This window comes from Bicyclus anynana, chromosome 21 (genome assembly GCF_947172395.1).
Source record: "Bicyclus anynana chromosome 21, ilBicAnyn1.1, whole genome shotgun sequence".
In the NCBI taxonomy this organism is placed as follows: Eukaryota; Metazoa; Arthropoda; class Insecta; order Lepidoptera; family Nymphalidae; genus Bicyclus; species Bicyclus anynana.
Window position 1 is genome coordinate 7846822 of NC_069103.1, and position 17319 is coordinate 7864140.

Consider the following 17319-nt stretch of genomic DNA (forward strand, 5'->3'; position numbering starts at 1 on the left):
ATTTCACCGGCTAAGATTTTAGGAGCATTAGTTGCTCCTAAAATCATAAAATGACGCGAAGAAACAACTATGAAATTGTTACAAAATATTTAGACCCTATGTGTTTATGGGATGTTAAGTCCACAGATTACAATAACAAACAAATTCAGCCATTGTGATTAGCTTAATCAGTTTATTTACTTTATTGCCCTGTAGGTTGTTCATCTTGCACACCACCACTTACTTGTGAACTGTACTTGAATAAAGTGCGAACGATTTTGGGCAAGTAGCAAGTAGATTAGTACGGTACTCGACTAAAATGCTAAAGTAGTCCGAACTAGGCTTGAGATAGACTGTCTCCTAACCTTCATAGTGCTGAACCTCCACGTCTTGATATGGTCGCCGGTGTTGGGGTCGAGCCGCATGATGCGGTTGTTGGCGATGCTAATGATCTCGTCCTTGCGGTGGCCCATGAAGCGCACCACGAACAGCGTCTGCCCGTAGTCGGGCAGGTTCTGCCACGTCTTGATGTACTGCAGCTTGGCTTCCAGCAGCGGCAGCTCCTTCACGTTCGCGTGGCTTTCTAGCACTCGCTGCGTGAACTGTGGACAAAATGTATGTAATGTATAATCTTCTCTACTATATAAAAATAAGTCGGGTTTTCCTTCCTGACGCTATAACTCCAGATTTCCACGGGTTTGCATTCGTTGGAAAGGTCTCGGGCTCCGTGAGGTTTATAGCAAAGAAATTTCAGGAAAAATTTCAACAGAAAAGCGGGAAAATCTTTTTTTATATACAGCGTCATCTCTGATACATAGCATGTACTATAAACCAATATTGTCGGGGTAGGGTAGCGGTAGAGTAGAGGTAAGGTATGGGTAGGGTAGGGGTAGGGTAGAGGTAGGAGTAGGGGTAAGGTAGGGGTAGTTGAAGGTTTACATCGAGTTTCACGCGAACGAAGTCGCGGGCGTCCGCTAGTTTGATATAGAACTAAATGGATAAAGTCGCTCAGCGGGCGATAGAGCGAGCTATGCTTGGAGTTTCTCTGCGTGATCGAATCAGATATGAGGAGATCCGTAAAAATTATTATCTGTTATGAGTATTAACCGACTATAAAACGTAAAATGTTTAATTCGTAAATAGTTTAATCATACATAAATAACCTCTATAAAACGAAGGAGGTTTTATTCGTAAATAGAACCATTATAGGCGGGTATGAGTACATATGTAAGGTTCTGATTCACCTGATTTTTTGATAAAACTATTTGAAATTGGAACGAAATTCAGCGTTCTTGTCTGTGGAATGTGTAACTTTTTTTGATTTTTATTGAGATTCGAGCTGCCCCTGCAAAACCAATTCTAATATTGAATACTGTATTGAATGATTTTATTTTCTCGCAATCGTAGTGAAAAGTATAGTGTAACAGGCGGGGCTAAACCCATTATAAATAAACTCGTCGTTTCCCAAACTTTTTCGTGTTGTAGACCCCTTGCCATGTTTTTCCGTGTTGGATAGACCCCCTACTTATTTGATATTAATTTTCTGTATCCTACAACTTACACAATTTTATAAACATAATACATAATCCCGCACGATGTCCCGCCATGCGGCTCGGCTTTGTAGAGCTTCGTGTACTTTTGTATCGAGGTTATGTTCCACTATCGATGAAACCATTTTCATTTCAATCACAATTTCATCCTCGTCGCCATTTGTAAGGTCCTTACCGTAATAGCAGTAAGTCACCGTCTCACCACTACACTACAATGGCCAGCTGTACACGTCCGTCTCCTCTCGATGCCTGCGATAGACTGGCCGCTCTCGCCCACTACCGGTGTATATATACACGAACACTACAGACCCCCAATTTTTTTTCGCTGACATAGACCGTTCATAGTTTGTCATAGACCCCTAGGGGTCGACATAGACCACTGTGGGAATCACTGCTCACCTTGCTCTTGAGTTTCTTGAGGAAGCGCGGCGCGAGGTAGTTGTCGGGCTGCAGGTGGTCGAGGTGCGGCACGCTGTGCTGGTGCAGCGCCGCGTCGGGCTGCGGCCGCTGCAGCGCCAGCAGCGTCTTCACCGCCGCCGCCTCCGCGCCGAACGCCGCGTCGGCCAGCGAGCGTCCGCGCGACCCCAGCCGGCACGCCGCCACCCACTCCGCGTACTGCTCCTCCTGAACCAACATTAGTTTTGATGTAGTTGACAGAACAAGCAAAATCCTGAAAGTTTCAAGAAGCCTGAACAACGAAAATTGTTATGTCTACATCAGAAGTGACCAAAGGCGCGACGTCGGGCAACACTGGAGCCATAAACTCCCATCAAGACGTAAATGCAAAACGCCCGCCATGACACTTCCGTTACTCTATCTTCTCTCTGCTCTGTTCATTGTTAACGCGTGTACGCATCTCCGCACAAAACATAATTTAAAACCTCAAAAAACCTCTAATCTAAGTGCAATCCACTCGAGTGGCCTTAACTTCAGTTCCGTGCAAAGTAAACAAAGTGTCGTGAACGTTAAATTCTGCCGATAACCATTCGACGCCATCAACCGCTCTCAGCACTTTGAAGTCGTCAGCCAGCAAAGCGAGGCTCGACAACACACATCTCACCGATATCAGCGCATCGCCCAGCTTAAAAGGTACTTTCATTTCATGTTCCCATAGTGTAGTCCTGTTTAAAGGACTTGGTCCTTCGCTAGTCTACTTACCAACCCCTTCATTTCACGCAACATATATTTTGATCCGGCTCGAAGGACCAAAATAGTCGTCATCAACCCATATTCGGCTCACTGCTGAGCTCAAGTCTCCTCTCAGAATGAGAGGGGTTAGGCCAATAGTCCACCACGCTGGCCCAATGCGGATTGGCAGACTTCACACATGCAGAGAATTAAGAAATTCTCGGGTATGCAGGTTTCCTCACGATGTTTTCCTTCACCGATTGAGACACGTGATATTTAATTTCTTAAAATGCACACAACTGAAAAGTTGGAGGTGCATGCCCCGGACCGGATTTGAACCCACACCCTCCGGAATCGGAGGCAGAGGTCATATCCACTGGGCTATCACGGCTCTTACCTTACTTACGGCACCAAAATAGTGAGATAGTATAATTATGATAGGACAAGCAAGTGGCTCTCTTGCGGCGCTAATATGCGACCAATATCATGAAGTAACATTGCCAATTCACAATGAATTGCGGTGCAACCGGAAATACCGCTATCTCTTTGATTGAGTTAGGACGAAAGAAATGGGACTGGGCCTGCTCTGTCGCCAATTTACGACATTTTGTCTATTTCGCATGCTAGCACAGCTGAACAACGAATATTTTAATGATGTTGGCCTCTATACTACAGTTGTGAGTACTGTTTACCAACAAAGAATTTACTTTGAGCTTTATCACAAAGACATAGAGATCATTTAATATTATAAGCTTACGTTCTCGCATTTGAGCCACATCTCGTGCATGGTGTCCTCTGATGGTATCTCCAACTTGATGCCGTATCTGCCGGAAGCGGGGTGCGCGTCTGGTGTTACCTGTATGAACACAAAACATTAATCACACATACAATACACACGATATTAAAAGGAATTTAAGGAACATGTAGGCTTCATCTTTACAATGTCATAGAAATAACTAATAAAGAAAGAATAAAACAAATTACAAGAATAAGCTGGCGTGCTTTGTGTATTTTGTAACTTGTCCAAGGCATTTGATTGTGTGCACCATCAAAGATTACTCAGTAAATTACATTAGGTACTACTGATTGGAATCTACTGGTTAAAGTCAAAACTTGCTGAGCTCTTATTTAATGAGCCTTCTACTGGGTTAGTCGTTATAATAGGGGTCCTTCGAGGATTCTAGGACCATTTCTTTTTCTCATTTATAAGAATGACCTTCCTTTTGTTGATAAATATAAAGAAATCACGAGATAGTTTAGTTGGCAGATGATGATTATCTACCTCGGCGCCTCGGAGCTCGACAGCGTAGGAGGGCGCGTCGCCACGAGCGGCCGCGTCGCGCGAGCTGTGTATGCGCAGCACGCCGTCGCGACACGACACCCAGCCGCGCTTGTACGCGCGCAGGGTGAACCGCTGCCGTCTGCGACAAACATTACTATCAAAAACTATACTAAAGCCATTCTCATATGCACTGTTTACCAACAAACTAATTATAAATGAAGGTAGAAAATGCATGCCATTCCATAATTTATTTTATTTTAAATTATGTTTTTTCGTTATAAAATGCTATTCAAAATACACTTTAAGCTTATTAATCAAATTTATTTTCAACCTACTCTAGAGTATTAACATGTCCCATAACTGATATAAATCTAATGCACCTCATATGTAGAAACAGTGTGGGCTGTAGAGTAGAGCATGGTTAAGAATTAGACATACACACTTAATTTAGAATATTATGTAAATTTGTTTTTGTTGTTGAATAATAAGGGGGTGTACCCCTTATTATTCAATTAGCCATTATGAAAATTCATCATCAGAAAATATAAGATATTATTTACCTATCAAAAAAGTAGTACAGTTTCGGAACAATGAAAAAAAACATTAGTTTTAATATGAATATTATAAGTGTAGATATGAACAAAAAATTAAAACAATAATTGGGAGTTTAATTAACAAAAAAACCACTGGTGTAATGAGGGTATTATATCTTAAGTAAGTTGAGCTACAGTTTAAATGAATAAAATTGATAAGAATATTCTCTTGCATGCCTGTATGCATAGGGATGGTTTAAGTGTGGGTTATTAACCAGGGTAGGCGGATAAAGGAAACAAATTCGTACTATGTTACAAGAGATATTTTGTGCAAACAAATTTTAGGGGTAACAAAATTTTGTCCTTACGAGAATACACAGTTATTGCCGCGACACTTCCTTTGCACGCCGTCGGGAATATAATAGAAAAACAATTAATAAATCATAAGTACATATATATAATATACATAATATCAGTAATCATGCGTAGATGTATATAAACTGAAGTGTGGAGCTTAACCATGTCTCTTGAGCTAACTTTTACCAACAGAAAGAAAGCTACGTTACTTGTGAGTATCATTTTACATTTTTTGTCCCCGTATTGCAATGAGATCTAATCGGGTGGAACAGTATCAGTATAGAACAATCGGGGTATCTGCTGTTAAAATATATAGCCAAATTCTATAAAAACCACACGACTGAACATATGAGCCTCAGGCAGGTACAAAAAAGTATTGTTTAAAATTTTTATAATAACGCCATCTACTGGTAGAGCGAATAAGTAGAATAACGTACACTGTTTCACTATTCCTGCAGAAGAAAACACACATCTTAAAAGCCTCGCCCGATTACAGTTTTCGTAAGACATTTACCAACTGGTCTATTGTAGTGCCCAATCCTAACGCAACTTATTCCCAAGTCAAGCGTGAGGAAAGAACTTTTACTTCAAAAACAAATCTGTCTCACCCTCGGTACTTCAAGTAGCCGGCCAGTTCGGGCACGTGCGTGATGTCGGCGCGCGCGGGCGGCCCGCCCTCCAGCTGCACCTGCAGCTCGCTCAGCGCGGCGTCTATCTCGTCCTCAGGCGCGGTGGCAGACCCAGCGCCCGACCCGTCGTTGGCGTCTACGCCGCCTCCGGCGAGGGTTTGCAGCTCTATTTGAAGCTGAAAGATACATACACACATGGAAGAATACATTTTTATTTGACGACAAGATCCGGCTCGAAGGACCAATGCACTACTGACTAGTTGATTGCGGATTAAATAGGACTCGTAGATATTGTATAAACAAACTTCGCTTCGCTTCGTACAAACTTGCTACGCTTTCCTCAACTTCGGTTGTTATCGGCTTTTGCGCCCGAGTCAAAGCACCGCACCGGTGTGCGGCATGCGGCGTCGGACACGTAATCGTATGATAAACGTTAAGAGTGGTTTTTTGTTCCGTCGCAGTCAGCGTGTCTACGGCGTGCGGCGTGATTAAGAGACCAAAGATTAAGATGGAAACAGGCTTACTTGGAAGAAGTACAACTTTATTCTACCCATACCTCTGACGGATTCTACGACATCATACCTGAACACTAAGTCGCTTGGGATCTTTCCAGGTATTGTATGCTTTGGAAATATAAAACTCTAAACTGCCCCGAAGTGGGAATCAAAGAAGACTTCCCTGTTTAGAACCACAGAATCCACTGAGCCTAAAGGTCGTTTAAAATGTAAAAAAGTTTTTAGTTTATTAAGAAAGGCAAGCATACCTGTAGTGCAGCAAACAACAGCATTTCCTCTTCAGTACAATGCACTTCCTGGTTGAGGATTTGCCAGCGAGCCTGCTGGTACATCTGGTTGAGCCGGGAAGCGTCCTGCGCTCGTGGAGTCAGGTCGAAAAAGGAGTAGAATTTGAACCGCAACTGCAGGGTGTCCCACTCTCGAACGTATTGCTCCATGATTGACAACGATGAATCTAGCCATCTGAGGAAAAGGAAATGCAAAGATTACGTCATACTGGGCAGTTTAGTATGAAAACCATAGACTACAGAATTTTTTTTCCTGTTTCCGATTCCGGAAGGTGTGGGTTCCAATCCGCATGCATGCAGGCATGCACCTCCAACTTTTCAGTTGTGTGCATTTTAAGAAAATAAATATCAAGTCTCTCAAACGGTGAAAGAAAACATCGTGAGAAATACTGCATACCAGAGAATTTTCTTAATTCTTTGCGTGTGTGAAGTCTGCTAATCCGCATTGATCTCTCATACTGAGAGGAGACTTGAGCTCAGCAGTGACCCGAATATGGGTTATAAACGAACGAAAAGTGAGTAGAAATCGAGTGTCTGTACTTTGAAGAAAATCAACAAAAATCGAATTGGGGAGTTCAGAAATGAGTACCAGATCAAGATTTTTTTTAATTTCTTGTCTCTCTGTCTGTATGAATACGACTAGACTTTCTATACTATACTTTGTCTTTACTTTGTCGAAGATTTAATAGAAATGAACCGAGGCTTACCCGACGTTCATTCTCGCGCGCTCCATGAGTGACTTTGGTGTAAGGAGCGATTCCCGCGACTGGCTATCAGGCTCCAGGGGTGAATCAGCAAGAGAGAGATCTGCCAGAGAGTCCAGAGCGTCCATAGACGCAGCTCGAGGTGGCGTCCCACAGTAACCACCGTCGCTGGACCCATCCGATTGTGTGCTTTGAATGTGACCTCCATAACGTCTGAGAGTGCCGTTCTGAAATTATTATATTTAAGTTAAGCTTTATTTATTAACATATCTTTGGTTTTTTTTAACTATAGCTTGGCAAGTTCGTTGATGACACTCGCATGATATGCGGGCGACGGCAGGGGGAGTACTGCGCGGGTATGAAGTCGTGCGCGCGGGGCGCTGCCCCCTTTCCCGGCTCCCACGGACCATTGGGAGTGTTATGAACGAATTTGCTAAGCTATAGCCCTAACCTAAAATTGCCAAAATGGTAATACAAGATCAACAATTACTGATTTATCATTTTTTCTTTTTCTGCTTTAAATCAAGACTGATTATTATGATTATTATTAATCATGATTTTTTTAGACATACGAAAAGTCATGGCACCGATTGGAGTTATTGAGCCAGTCACTAAAAATTTTTTCACTCGATAACTGGCGTCACCACAACGTTTAAAGGACCAATTGAGTACGTTATGAATGAACGTATTATTATAAATGTTTTATATCAAATGAACTTTAACATAAAACGCACACTGTGGTCCATAATCGTATTTACGTATAGAAAAACAACTGACGTTTTCCTTATAACTCGTAACAAGTCTATGTAGTTATGTACACTTATTTAGCCATAAATTAAGACAATTAAGAAGAACTCATGAGGCCAATTTTCGAAAAATGTATATTAATGTATCAGTGTATATATGTATATGTATCAGTTTAATTACTTGTTACAGGTGGGCAAAAATTCGTAGCCCTTTGATATGAAATTAATTGCATTATCTGTGTCTAACTGAGAGGCGACAGTTTTAGTAAGAATTTGTCACTAACTTGACATTGACAATGTTAATATTCAATTCAATTCTTCTTTATGGCTTTCATTTGTGCCAACTGGGCACTGTTTATCTCGCCAGTGTCGAGTAGATGGAGGAGGCACGATGGAGATTGTTCGGTGAAGGCTAATGTTAATATTGATATTTGACAATAACTTCAGTCATTGTTTGACACTCTGATATTGACAGCCCGCGTTTGCAAAGACAACTGACAATCAGTCAAATACGTATCAAAGAGGATATCTTAATCACTACGATATACATTTTCAAAGCTGGATCGGTGTGAAAATAATGAAATCAGCTTATTTTACCAGTTGGGGAATATTATTTCGGCATAGATTCTAATGGAGTAATCTAGTAAAATATACAATATTTTAAGTACATTTTTCATCTCTGTATCGTTCTGAAAAGTGGGCCCAATTTCGAACATCTTCTTTACCTGTGCCGAAGCCACTGGCGTAGCAGACAAGGAGCGTGGAGGCGGTGGTGTCGCCGGACAAGCGATGGATCTGTCCAAGCTATTCGAGGAGCCCCTGGTGGCCGCTATGAAGGTATTTGTGTCCGGTGCCTGCGTCGACTTTAGCTTCTTCGCCTCTTTCAGATTCTGATAGTTCTGTTTCAAGTGTGACGGCTCGAGAGGATAACATAGTGATAGTTCCTCAGGATGTCTTATACCTGGAAATAAATATATGTAAATATTAATGAAAGAAGAAAGAAAGCAAGAAAATACATTTATTCACTTTAGTGTCACAAACGGTACATCCTATTGGAATTAAAGAGAATGGGCTTACAGCTCACCATGAATGCCAGGAACTGCAAAAAATGCAATACCTGGCGCTGATTTTCAGCTAAGACCCGAGTGACGTCACAGTCAGTTATAATTAAAAGGATAACTGACTGCCTCTTTTATCTGGAGGGTTGGTCTTAGAACAAGATTGCGGTCCCTCATTTTGTGAATACTTTTGGCAACTCATGTTTAGATATATACGGTAGACACTTTTGGAGTGTAGCTTGTTGTTGTTATTAAAAAAGGTATATCTAGCTATCAGGGTGTTGATCCATGAGTTCCAGTCCTGAGTCAAAACTTGAAATATTTTGATCAACCTGGAGTTGCGATATTGGCGATACATGCAATTCCTGGGCCTTGAAGAGCGTGGTATGCTATCCGAGTCATTATCATAGAGTTGGAAACTTGGTGATACAAGAAATTACTGGTCCTTGAAGAGCATGTTATAGTAACCTGATCATTATCATCAACTGATATTGATCATTACCTAATCTATGCTAGATCTTGTTGATCTACGCATTGACGTAGCGCAATAGTTCTGAAAGTCCTTCCCCTTTAGAGAGGGGTAGATAAGGAGTAGATTGGCCTGGCACTCTACTCCTTAAACAAATAGACAATTAAGAATAGACGGATGATGACGTAAACTTAAAGGGGAACTTTGGCAAAACGATATTGATGGATACTTAAGCCCGCATTGACGTAGCGCAATAGTCCTGAAACTCCTTCCCCTATAAGAAGATTGGCCTGGCCACTCTACTCCTTAGTGGTCACAAATCGACCAATAAAGTAGACTGATGATGACGTAATGGGAAATTTGGCAAAGCGATATTTCCTAGTCCTTCCTAGTCATGGCAGCTGCAAAATTAATCGACCCTTCCAAGATAAACTGGTCGTTATCACTGATCGATATTCAGGCACGGATTTTAGCACTCTTGTAAGATAATACTTTAATATCTAGTATCTAGTAGGTATCTTTTTATGATTATTTTTAGTGTTACTGATTTAATTCAATAAGAGTTATTACATAAAAATAAAGTGTTTAACCAACTCATATGCCTCGTTTGTCCAATGGAAACCCTATGTGACTTTGGCTCGCGAGGTATTGGATTGGACTATAAAATATTCAGGTTTTATATTAAAGATTGTGGTTTTTCGTTCCTCCAAGAATTTCTCAGTTAAAATTCTCAGCACGGAGCTGGAAAGTTGGTAGTGTTACACCCCCGTGCCTCTTAGAGGACGTTAAACCGTCATTCCGGGTTACTATTATTAACTTCTGATAGTGATCGTTACAAAATCAAATGTTATCACCTGAAGGCTGCAAACCTGTATTAGAGCTACGTAGTAGATCTAAGCTCCTAATCCTATATCCAGTCCAATAGGCTGATGTCGCGGCAACAGGTTCATGCGCGTATACATACAAGACACACACTAAGAATATTATGGTTCTTACCAAGACTTTTGCAAAGCTGCACGACCGCGTTAAACGTGTCGATGGAGAAGTCGATCTTGCAGTCGATGTATCGCAGGTCGGGTACCTGTATCCGCAACGACTTGTGTATGTGCATGGGCGTGTAATGTATTGCTACGTCTGCGTGCATGAAGGTCGACACTTACCAAGACTTTTGCACAGCTGCACGACCGCGCTGAACGTGTCAATGGAGAAGTCGATCTTGCAGTCGATGTATCTCAGGTCGGGCAGCTGTATCCTCAGCGGCTTATGCATGGGCGTAAAGTGTAACGCCGCATCTGCGTGCACGCCGTACTGGTCCAGGGTGTGCTTGGGTCGGGACAGCCATTTGTTGCGCGTCGGCCACCACAACGCATGGTCTGACCAGTCCTTTTTGAACTCTGAAACAATTTTTAATAAAAATACATTTAAAAGTGTCTGTCTGTGATTTAAAAACTATGTTTTCCAAATGCTTATTAGTTTATTTACACAATACTAAAACACATTCAAACTTTTTGTCTGTTTTTCTGGCATATTTTCGAAACGGCTGAACCGATTTAATGGGACTGATTCTCTGGAAAATAGTGGAGGTTATTGAGTAACATAAAGGCTATTTTTTATCCCGGTAAAATCATGGTTCCCGCAGGGTTTGTAAAAAACTGAATTCCAAGTGAGCATTCGCTAGGTATTAATACCTAAATGGTTAGACTCAGGATATTAAAAATATTTGGCTAGACGGCCTTAGGCCTAAGATGCTCAATAAGCTCGAGTTGATCTCAGTTTAAAATCCGTCCCCAGCCCATAGATAGCCCATTTATCAAGGAAGGTTATATATTATCCCCATATTCCTACGGGAACGGGAACCACGCGGGTGAAGCCGCGCGACGTCAGCTAGTCTCGATATATGACGCGTGCGTCATTACAGGCCTACTAAGTGACGTCATTATGCTTAAAATATTTAGAATAGCGTGTCTATGTTCGTTAGTATTAAGTAAATGAGGCAAATGGGTTCAAAACAAGCCACAATTTCTCCTCTCGCTTCAGTATGCATGACTCACGTGGCCACTGGGTGGATGACATGACACAAGAACTCATTATAGTACACTTATCAGCATGTTAAGAGTGAAATTTACTTATTGAATGTCTTTACACAAACTTAACTTGGGAATTAAGCTGGTGACTGCGTTACAAAAAGTGTAATCGGGCGATACGATTACGAACGAACGTAGAGCTAAAGAAGTTTTTCAGTCGTGTGGTAATTTTATCTAAAATGTTAATAATGTATACTACAAAGAAATATACAAACAATATTAAAGATTTATTAAAAAAATCTTGCTCTTGCTTGCAGGGCTTTACAATGCTCAGGTCTCAACTCCTTAACCCGCCATCATGCATCAGAGCAGCGTATTTTATGGTGAATCGCGGCAAACTTTCAAGAAGCGAACTGTACCTACCTAACAAATCTTGCAAGAATATCGGTAGAGACTGTAATAATGTAATCTATCCGAATCCTAAATAAAGCTGACTGTACCGATAGACACTATACCATTGTGAGTCATAGCGCAATGAACTAAAGCCTTTGGTAGTTAGTTATTCGAGTATTCATTTCGTCGTAATCTTAAACGGTGTCTGATTTATGCTCTCAGCGACTTGGGGTGGACGGCTCGGGGTGAGGGGGTAAGGTCTTGATTTTAGCGTAGGTACTTTAATTAGGGTAGGCACTAAACATACAATTTGTACATTATGGAAAATTCCTCTACCAATAGTCTCGGATATCAATTGTAAATTATAATACTGTATGACTTTTTCAAAAGAGCAACTGTTGAGTTTCTTGCCGGTATCTTCTCAGCAGAACCTGCCTTCCGAACCGGTGGTAGAATCTTTACAAATAGTCAACTGATGTGTTAAAAGTGCTTGTAAACTGAGCCTACTTGAAATAAATGAATTTTGAATTTTGAATTTGAATTCGAATTTGAATTTTGAATTTTGAATTTGAATTTGAATTTTGAATTCGTATTTTGACTATACCTACACAGTTGTAGCACTGAATGCGAATGTAGGAAAAATCTAGAAAAACGTAACAGGAAAAAATACATTAATAACATAATTTCAATTATTAAACTAGTAGGTTATACCTACCTACCTACATATTTTTTAATTAATTTTCCGTATAATAAACAACAGACAACGAGCTGATATATTTAGTAAAACACAAACACAATATTAATTGTATAAACACATGAAAATTCTTCAACCCGGGGAACATTATAGACTACAAGCCCTTGAACAAAAATTACACTGTGAAATGACCCAACGTGAATAACGCTTAGAAGGCTGTTACTAGGTATATCAGAAAATAACGCTGAACACTATGCCGTCATTTCTGAGCGGTACAGTGGTGAGTACGCGAGTAAATGGAATTTCTCAGGTACAATTTTTTTTTTTTATTCTTTTACAAGTTAACCCTTGACTACAATCTCACCTGATGGTAAGTGATGATGCAGTCTAAGATGGAAGCGGACTAACTTGATTTAGGAGGAGGATGAAAATCCACACTCCTTTCGGTTTCTACAAGACATCGTACCGGAACGCTAAATCGCTTGACGGTGCGTCTTTGTCGGTAGGGTGGTAACTAGCCACGGCCAAAGCCTCCCACCAGCCAGACCTGGACCAATTAAGAAAACTGCAATCGGCCCAGCCGGGGATCGAACCCAGGACCGTCTTGTAAATCCACCGTGCACACCACTGCGCCATGGAGGCCGTCACACTATATATCTCGTTGCTCGCATGCTATGCCCATTGCTGACGTAAGATATCGGGAACCTTGTGGACTAGATTGAAGTTAGGAATCGGAAGAAATTTAATTAAAGAAGTCTGAGGTTGCTTTGGGCGTTACGCCTCGTCGAGCAGTTGCTCCAGGCGCCAAATCCTAGAGGGCGCCTAAATGGTAAAGAACGTTGGTCACTCCAGAGTGTGATCGAGATCTTCACATTCCGTACTTACTTTGCACTCACAATTGGTATAGGTATATATTATTAGGAGCAAACAGGAGAGGCGCCATAATTGGATCTCGCTCCGTTCTAAAATTTACTTCGGGCCGGCGCTGCTCGTCACCCTCGGATTACGACTCTCGTGCGATCAATTTTATTGAAACCCACAGTCACAGTTTTCCGAGAACACAAAAATGTGGCCTCGAGAAATGTGTACTGACCGTAACAGTGACTCAGCGGCTTTGAATGTAACGAATTTGTTAAATACAGTGACATACGAGTGTTTATACGGTCTGCTTATTATTGCGGGGTATACAGATTATGTTCAGTTAGTTAATGACCTTGAATGAATCGAGTCAAAACTGCCATCTTACTTTGAAAGTCAATAACATCATACATATAAAATTATTATCTTAAAAAAATTACTTAGACTAAGATTAGAAATCAAATAAATAAACGCACGTAATTTTGATGGAAGTTGGGGTGTCAAGGTGGAATGACGACCCCGCACTACAAAGCGCAGTGTCGGTCGACCCCCCGCCAGGTGGACTGACGAGATCAAGCGAGTCGCAGGGATTCGCTGGATGCAGGTGGCTCGGTATCGTGATGTTTGGAAGTCCCTACAAAAGGCCTATGTCCTGCAGTGGACGTCCATCGGCTGATATGATGATGATGATGACGTAATTTTGTTTGAATAATACTCAGTTTCAAATCGAACTGGGAGTTTGACTTTTATCTAAGGTTCCAGTCTCGTCTTGTATTCATATTGTAGTCATAGTCTCGTCTTGAATAGTGTATTGTAGTCATAATTTAGACCGCGGTCATTTTTACATACGAAAGCTTTTCAGAATTGGATTGAAAGTTTATATTATGTATAAGTGTATTCTTCGACAATCATCAGAATATTGTTTCAAAGTGGCAGAATTAAAATAAAAACCATATATGGCTCAGCAGTTGCAACCCAGGCGGTGGCTCCCATATTAGTCTCTTCGAATGGACATGTCTGTTCGCAGAACTCGTGTTACAATAAAAAAAAAGTATTGAAAAGTTAATAAAACAGACGGTATCTTAAGAAAACAACTGTAGTTGAGCCATAGTAAGAACTCAACTAAAGAATGATGCTTTACTTCTTACTGACTCGGCGCAAAAAGTTTTCTTTTTACTTTTAGATATCGTTTTTCCTTATGTTCAAATTCAGTAACACAAAACCTAAAATGCTTCTAATCGTTCGAAGTTGATTCAATTGTTTATAAATGATGCTGGAACAAGACAAAAGACACAAATTTCAAAAAAGTCTTTTTAGGTATTAATCTTAAAGTACCGACATAAATTTGGCTTTCTTGCGTTTTCATTATACAAATACATTCGTAATAGTAAGTTCTGAAGGCCAACGACTAATCCAGGCGTAAACCGAGTCTGGTAATAATCCATTGTGAACTTTATTCAGGCGTGGGTGAACCCCTTCATTCATACAGATTACAAACCATACATTATAACGATGCATTATCATAAGCAAAGATTGTACAGGGACATAGCCTTACTTCCATGTACGTTGTATATTAGTTTTGAGTTTTTATTGGGCGCGTAGTGAGGATTTGGTATTAGTTATACTTATATTTTAACCAATTAGCTTATTTTTTATTCTTTACCGATTGTATAAAATGGAATAAAAATAAATAAATAGTTTAAAAATATCATAAAGCTGAAGAGTTTGTTTTGTTCGGTTCAACGCGCTTATATCAGGAAGTACTAGTTCGGAGGGACAAATTATTTTCGTGATGGATATTCCATTTATCAAGCAAGCATACATACATCAGGCTACGGCTAGCTAGGAGCGGGGCATCAATGAAAAATGTTGCAAAAACGGAAAGAATTAATGTTCCTTTTGAGAGCTTTACTTCCCTGAGCTCCGTAACCTAAATTATGAATAAATATATTTGAAATATGATGAAAAAAAAATTATTTTTGCATAACTTGCTAAAGTTTTGCGAAAACTATAATTATATGTATGACGGAATTATTCCGCGTTTAATGTTCAATAAAAAAAAATATTCGTGAACGAAGTCGCATGTGTTCGTTTTAGGCTGCCAGTCCACCGAAGCGGAAGCGAGGCAGTAGAGCCGAGATACGGAGAAATGTTAACCAAAGGAATTCCACAAAATCTCCGCTCCTCTTAAGTGTGCAGGGACTTACGAGCTAGTTTAAAAAAGCATTAATATAAAACCGGTAACCGGAAACGGAGCAGAGAAGTGTTTTCGGGGAAGTCACAGCCTCAGACACAGTACGCAACTCCGCTCCGCATTAGTCCGTTTCTCCGCTACGCTCCCTCGCTCCGCTTTGGTGGACAGGCAGAACTCATTGCATTTTGGGAAAAATATTTCGGACTAAATACCTATCTACCTATCATTTACTTGAACTATATGGAGCTCTGATATCGGCAGCCTCTCAAAATTTTGTAATATCACCAGAATATTCTGATATAATCGGCTATAAAGGAGAAACCCATTCGCCGTACAAACTCGGGCCCAAAAGATTCAAACGATACAACGCTGAAAATTGGTCTGGTGGAAACTTTTTTCTAGGGATTTTTTGAGATATGTAGGAAAACTGTCAGTTTGAGAATACATACAATGAATTTACTGGCAAACAAACGTATCTAATGACGTTCACATTCAAAGACAGCGCGCATTTTCATAGACAGCTGACAACCAAAGTCAATCAGTGAAATACGCATTTGTAAAGCTGGATCAGTGTGAAAATAATGAAATCAGGCTATTTGCCCTGTTGGCTAATATTATTTCTAAATCTAAGATTTCAATGGAGTAATCTAGTTAAAAAAATACAAGACTTTTACAAGACAGTTTTTATTTCTGTATCGTTCTGAAGAGTGGGCTCAATTCCGGATTTCTCCTTTCTTAATTTCCTAAAGAGATTTTAATTTGTCTATTACTTCAAAACATTACCTTATATCAATTGTCGGAAAAAATGATTAAATGTATATTTATTAAACAACAAAAGGAGAGTCAAGCGAAGTTATGTAAACTGACTACCCTATAAGTCGTTTTTAAATAAATAAAGCACACAGTCCTGGCGGAAAGCCTTGTAGTCTTGCAGCCTATAAAGATAAACCCAACAGATAAGCATAACCGATAATCCAAAGACGTAGAAACTCCACCACAAGTCCTTGAGATACGCATCCGAGTATTTTAATTAGACCTTATGTAATTGATGTTGTTGTTGACTTGGGATTAATTAATTATTCCAACTGTCGTTTAACTGTCCCTTAAATGGTGGCGCCTCAATGTTGAGGTGGCAAACGAGCCTTATCAACACATATAAATATTGACGTTCGGTAGTCAATCTTATAACAATTGGTTTAAGGGTTAAATTCCAATAACATCAGTACACGTGTTGATCTTTTATAGAGGCAATAGGCATCCATGTATCGAATTTTTATGCATAAATGATATGCGCGCTTTGCAACTTAAAACTGATAGCGATTTTCTGAGAAGCAGACGAGATGATGCTAAATCATGTTTTGCGATTATCGTTTTGCATAATGGACAGTGTGTGTTCGAAGAATCGACGTCCTTAGGCGAAGCGCTTATAAATAGTCCAAATACTACCGGGTTGCTGAGTTCGATTATTATTGGCCCTAAATTATGGCTTAATTTTTTTTATTTAAGAATATTTGTCATATAATTTTTTGATGAACCGTTTTCCTCTAATTAGCTGTTGGAAATCCCCTCAATAGCACCGTAGTTATGCTAGCCACAAACGACTATAATTGAGCGTGTGTTGGTCACTGCCTACATGACTTGTATAGTATGCCGCGTACTGCCGTTTGCTTTTCAGAAACGTGAGAAATGCCTTTAAATAGCCAAAATTCAATCCAAGTCCAAAAAGTCCAAGAGGATTAAACTTCGGTCCCCTGTTGAACCATTTTCGTCCTCTCACCCATAAGCTTTTGGGTTAGTTAGAAGAAGAAGAGGACCATGGTTAAAACGAATATTATAAAAACGCGACTATGAGTTTGTTTTTTTCTTACACTTTTACGCCATAACTAAACCGATTACAAAAATTCTTTAATCAATCGAAA

General features: G+C 40.2%; 1 protein-coding gene across 2 annotated transcripts in view; it reads right to left on the reverse strand.

Annotated features, from left to right (window-relative positions):
• Window positions 1–17319, reverse strand: part of LOC112058354 (unc-112-related protein) — a 59376-nt gene that overhangs the window by 4445 nt on the left and 37612 nt on the right. Inside the window, exons 2-10 of one of the 2 annotated variants that reach the window (XM_024099123.2) lie at window positions 10398–10633; window positions 8436–8671; window positions 6968–7191; window positions 6222–6435; window positions 5438–5634; window positions 3940–4078; window positions 3415–3513; window positions 1929–2153; window positions 345–581 (exon numbers count right to left, since the gene is read on the reverse strand). In XM_024099123.2, coding sequence (XP_023954891.1) covers window positions 345–581; window positions 1929–2153; window positions 3415–3513; window positions 3940–4078; window positions 5438–5634; window positions 6222–6435; window positions 6968–7191; window positions 8436–8671; window positions 10398–10633 — 1807 coding nt within the window. The other variant, XM_052888260.1, reaches the window with a different exon arrangement.